The sequence below is a fragment of the Lipotes vexillifer genome, unplaced genomic scaffold, assembly GCF_000442215.2.
Source record: "Lipotes vexillifer unplaced genomic scaffold, Lipotes_vexillifer_v1.1 scaffold1105, whole genome shotgun sequence".
Classification (NCBI taxonomy): Eukaryota; Metazoa; Chordata; class Mammalia; order Artiodactyla; family Lipotidae; genus Lipotes; species Lipotes vexillifer.
The window spans coordinates 2,103,042-2,107,937 of NW_006779955.1; the positions used below are offsets into that span (position 1 = coordinate 2,103,042).

The 4,896-nt window shown below is 45.3% G+C and overlaps 1 protein-coding gene across 3 annotated transcripts in view; it reads right to left on the minus strand.

The window, feature by feature from the left end:
• ITPR1 (inositol 1,4,5-trisphosphate receptor type 1) overlaps window positions 1-4,896 on the minus strand; it is a 303,138-nt gene that overhangs the window by 297,552 nt on the left and 690 nt on the right. For all 3 annotated transcript variants that reach the window (XM_007453070.1, XM_007453068.1, XM_007453069.1), the window contains exon 2: window positions 1,119-1,189. In XM_007453070.1, the coding sequence (XP_007453132.1) occupies window positions 1,119-1,189 (71 nt within the window). The remainder of the gene's footprint in view (window positions 1-1,118; window positions 1,190-4,896) is intronic.

Below are 4,896 nucleotides of genomic sequence, written 5' to 3' on the forward strand. Positions count from 1 at the left end.
CCCCTGCATCGGCAGGCGGACTCTCAACCACGGCGCCACCAGGGAAGCCCCACGCCAACAATTTTTTTTTTTTAACAGTCTCCCACCAGCACCCCCCAGGTGAAAACATTCTGCTGGCAGACTCGTGCCAACTGGATGGAGCTCAACACTGAATGTCTTCCAAATGGCTTCTCCCCATCTGAACGTCTGCCTATTTTATTCTAATTTCTTTAGTTTTTATCCAAAAAACTCAGTTTCTAAATCACCTAACAATACGAACTTATAACTCAAAGGATACAATCTGCAAACAGCAAGGTTTAAACTCTTTGGGACTGAAGCCATCAGTCAAATACCTAACCCAGGAAGTTCTCAGCCCTGGCTGCATATAAAAATCACACGGAAAGCCTTAAAAATGCCAGTGCCTAGGCTGCAACCTTGAGAGATTCTTTAATTGGTCTGGAGTGGGGCCCTGGGCAGCCATTTAATTTAAAATCTCTCCCAAATAATTCTACTACACAGCCAGAGCTGAGAACCACTAACCACATCAAAAAATTAAAAAAAAAATATTTCTCACTTTAAGATAACAACTATATTTTAAACACCTCCTGGAATAAACTAAGCTACCTTCCAAGGAAGGCATCAAATGCAAGAGGCCTACCAAGAAAGCCAACACTGCTAGGCCACCAGCAGGAAAGCTGTCCCACCTATGCCTTTTAACTCAAAAAGTAAGTAATAATCAAAAACTTCTCACTCCAAGGCGACGTATCTAAGGATATCAAACCCGCAAAAGGACAGCAAGATCTGCTGAAATAACACTTGTTCCTTGTGACTCAATCCAGAAATCCTGTTTGTTTGGACATATCTGCACAAGTGTGAGGCTTTAAACTGAATTAGCACTTACCAACATGTATTCAAGAGACAAATGAAGGCCCTAATACAAGCCAACCCAATCTTGACACTGAACTTATTTATGCATTTTCAAGAGGTCAGAAAGCTTGAAATTGGTATCATACTTTTAAAAAATATGTAAGCAAATAAACCTATGACTGCTTTAAAAAAACTAAATCCACACAGAGCAACACACTTCATGAATTTTCAAATGAGTCAAGGGACCCGCTCTGGGAAGGTCACCAACTTACCTCTGAATTTCTTGGGTGGATTGTTAAGGTCCCCAGCTTCTGGCTGTACAACACAACGATCATCAACCAGGCTGCAGAGAAAATAAATATAAATGTTGTACCAAGCCAAGTCTAAGAAAATTAAACCCTAAGCACTATGCAAAAATCAAATACTCAGGGCTGTTCCTGCACAAAACTTAGGCTAGGCTATTCTCCTGCCAGGGAGCTGTTGACACTAGCGGTTTCCTGTGTAGGGAGCTAAACCTCATCCAAACACCCAAGACTCTGCTTCTGCAACGGACACATTCAGCTACTGTTTTCTGTGGCTCTTTTCTCTTACCCGCAGCCATGAGAGATCTGAGCACAGCACGCACTAATGCTCAAGTCGGGGTCATAGCAAGGGATCCACGCGCTCAACCAATGGTAGCTGAGGGGCCCACCCCATGCCAGGCACTGAGCTAGGCCCTGGGATGTGAGGATGAGTAGAAGCCAGGCCCCTGCCCTTAGGGAGCTCAAGGTTAGTTTGTGCAGGAGCCACAAAGACAAACTGATAACAAGAATATAAACCAAAGGCTGTAAGGGAAGAGAACAAAATACAGCCAGAAACTAACTATGCCTGAGCCCATCTGAAAAGCTGCTAGTGGAAGAGGGAAAACTGGAGCTATTGGAAACTGAAATCAAGGTGGGGGATGAAGAAGAGGGGAGCATTTTCAGGGGGAGGGAACCCCACGTACAAAAGCATCAAAGTAAGAAAGGACTCTGGAGCTTCAAAAGCAACTAGTGCAAAAATTACAAATAAATAACCAGCCCCAAATTATATATAAAGCCCCCGTGTTTAAAGTCCCAACTGAGGGCTTTCCCTGGTGGCGCAGTGGTTGAGAGTCCGCCTGCCGATGCAGGGGACACGGGTTCGTGCCCCAGTCCGGGAAGATCCCACATGCCGTGGAGCGGCTGGGCCTGTGAGCCATGGCCGCTGAGCCGGCGCATCTGGAGCCTGTGCTCCGCAACGGGAGAGGCCATAACAGTGAGAAGCCCGCGTACCGCAAAAACGAACAAACAAACAAACAAACAAAAAAACCTGAATGCTTTTATGAGAGTCGAAGAACCGATTTTAAAACAATATTTTTGTTTGAACAGATGAGGAAATTGAAGCTCTGAGGAGTTTAAATGACTTTTCCAAGTTCCTAAAAGTGGTATCGGTAAGACTGGCTCATTTTCCAAGTGACCACAGAATTTGCTCCCAGTTAATATGGTTTTCCAGGGTTTCTTCCATTAATCTGTGTCTTATCCCAAAGGCAAGGTACCGTTAAATACCCAGCCTTAAACCTTACTGCTCCTTCCTCCAAAATTCCCTGACAACTCCTAAAGTCCTGCACGTCTTTCAAGACCCTGATTCAGAGCCCCCATCTTCTCCATGAAGGCCCTCAAGCCTTTCCTGCCCCAGGCCCTCTCTGCCTCTCCTCTGTCGCCCCAATATCACTGGGCTGAAACACAAATGGTGCACTAAGCTACAAACTCCATGAGGGCAGAGAGCTGCCAGCTTTGTGGCCCAGAAGGTGCCCGGGGCCAGCACACTTCCTGCCCAGGCTGAGTGCTCAGAATTTACTTGGTGGATGAATCAAAAGTGTCCCACCAGCAATTTGCCTCCTTCAGCTCCGAGACACAAGAGCCCGCTGCATCAACAAGGGGGACAGTATGGTCACAGCCTGAACTGTAATGCAAAAATCAAGAGCAGAAAGTCAAGAATCACTGAGCCTCTGTGAGTATAAATAAGGTAATGCCACCAGATCAAATATAATATGTGTATGCAGGGGCCGGGGGGAATGCCTTGGATCCAATGCAGGACTAGGTTAATTTACCATCAAGCTCTCAAACAAGCAGGAAGAGGTAGGAGAAGGGCCCCAGTCTAGCCTAGAAGAAAGTGAATTGTAGATGGCACTCAGCCACCTACTAACAGCACGACGCTAACGCCATCATTTCACTCCTCCTGGTCTCAGTTTCTTCATGCGTAAAATCGAAGAGTAGGTCTCAAGGATTCTCAAGTAGGGAGATGTTCGTAAGACTTTTTGTGTCTTAAATATATTGATACCCGGTGCCCATCCTCCCCAGGCCTACTAAAGCCGTGTTCCAGGATGGGACCCAAGAACCTTTATTTTTAACAAGTTCTGCAGGTGATTCACAAGCACTTCTCTGACACTGCATGTCATGCGCTTGGGCTGTCCAGGGTCCTAGTTAAGTTCTACAGTTCATTGAGTCAATAAAGCCATTTGGAGGTAACCACCATCTATATAAGTGGAACTGGGCAACATAAATGGAGCTGGAGGCTGATTCCACAAAAACTGGCAGTCACTCATCGTCAACCATGACTGCTGCTCCATAAATGTAAGAAATATGAGAAGGAAAAAGGTCACACTTTATTTTCCAAATCCATTTTTACACCAATTATCCTCACATATGTGCAGGGAACCAAGGGAATAAAATGTTCATCTAAAGGAAGGACTGGGGCCCAAAATTCATAAAAGAGCCATCCTCGTGTTAAAGGGGGAGACCTTATCATTAATTTGTTCGTAATACTTGAGGACAACGCGTAGAAAGCCCTGCACTTCATACGAAATCTAAGAACAGATGCTCTGGAAGAAAAGGAGGTATTAACATTTTAGGGGCTGCCACAGTAGACTGAGCAAGGGACAGGAAGCGTGCCCAGGTGACTGGAAGGGCAGTGGCACCGTTAAAAGAAACTGGGGCCAAAGAGGAGGGATGGGGCACAGAGTGGGGCTGAGGTTTAACAAGGCATCCAGCTAAGAGCTCTGGGCAGACAATTAGGAGGGTGGTGAGCAAATTCAGCCAGAGAGGGGTGGTCAGCAAAGCCAGGAAGGAAAAGTCTGCCCTGTCAAGGGCAACCGTTAGGGGTGCTGGTCTTAGAGTCCTGAGTCTTTGCAACTGTGAAACCCCGGGGCAGGTGGTTTCACCTCTCTGATGCTCAGAGGTTTCGCCCCCATAAATAGCAATAATGATAGCGCTCACTGTAAAAAGCTGTTTGGGGATTAAAGGGATGGTGTATGTACAGTACACGGCACAGAGCTGTAAACACCCATAGGATTCGTGGAAGGAGTTCCCATTCCTACTTATTATTGGTGCTGTTATGGCTGAAAAATAAGAAGAGGACTCAAGATTCAACCACGGATGGAAAAAGCAAGGAGTCAGCCAAGAAGAAAAAAGGGACAACAGAGAGGCAAAGCAGCAGGACTCTTTGCCAAAAGCCAGAGAAGGTAAAATGTGAAGGGTGGGTCTTTAGAGAAGCTAAAAAAAAAGGTAAGGACTGAGAAAAAAAAAAAAAAATCACTTGATTTGGTGATCAGGCAGTCGTGGATGACTTGTTTTTATCAGATGACTTTTGAAAATAAAATCTTTATTCAGAGAGGTCCAGCTGAGCTATAGAATTCTTTACCTGACATAACTTGCTCTTTGAGGCTGGAGTAACTGAAAGAGAGCCTGAGAGTACTCACTTTGCACAAATACCAGAGAACAAGCATACTTTAAGAAGTATGATTAAAATGAAGGTTCTGGCTGCTGTAAGAATGAGGTTCTTGGAGAAGCTGTTGCCTTCCTTCACCCCATCTATTTGAGATCAGCTCTTGCCAAATACAACAATGCCACCCACTACTCCTTTCCAGCAAAGACATTATAGGCCATTTGTGACTCTTCTGCAGTTAACCATCTTCACTCCCCATTCTGCTTGTGTCTGCCTTTGGGGCTAATTCACCTCTCATTTCCTCTTCTAGACAATAGGAGTAGGGAA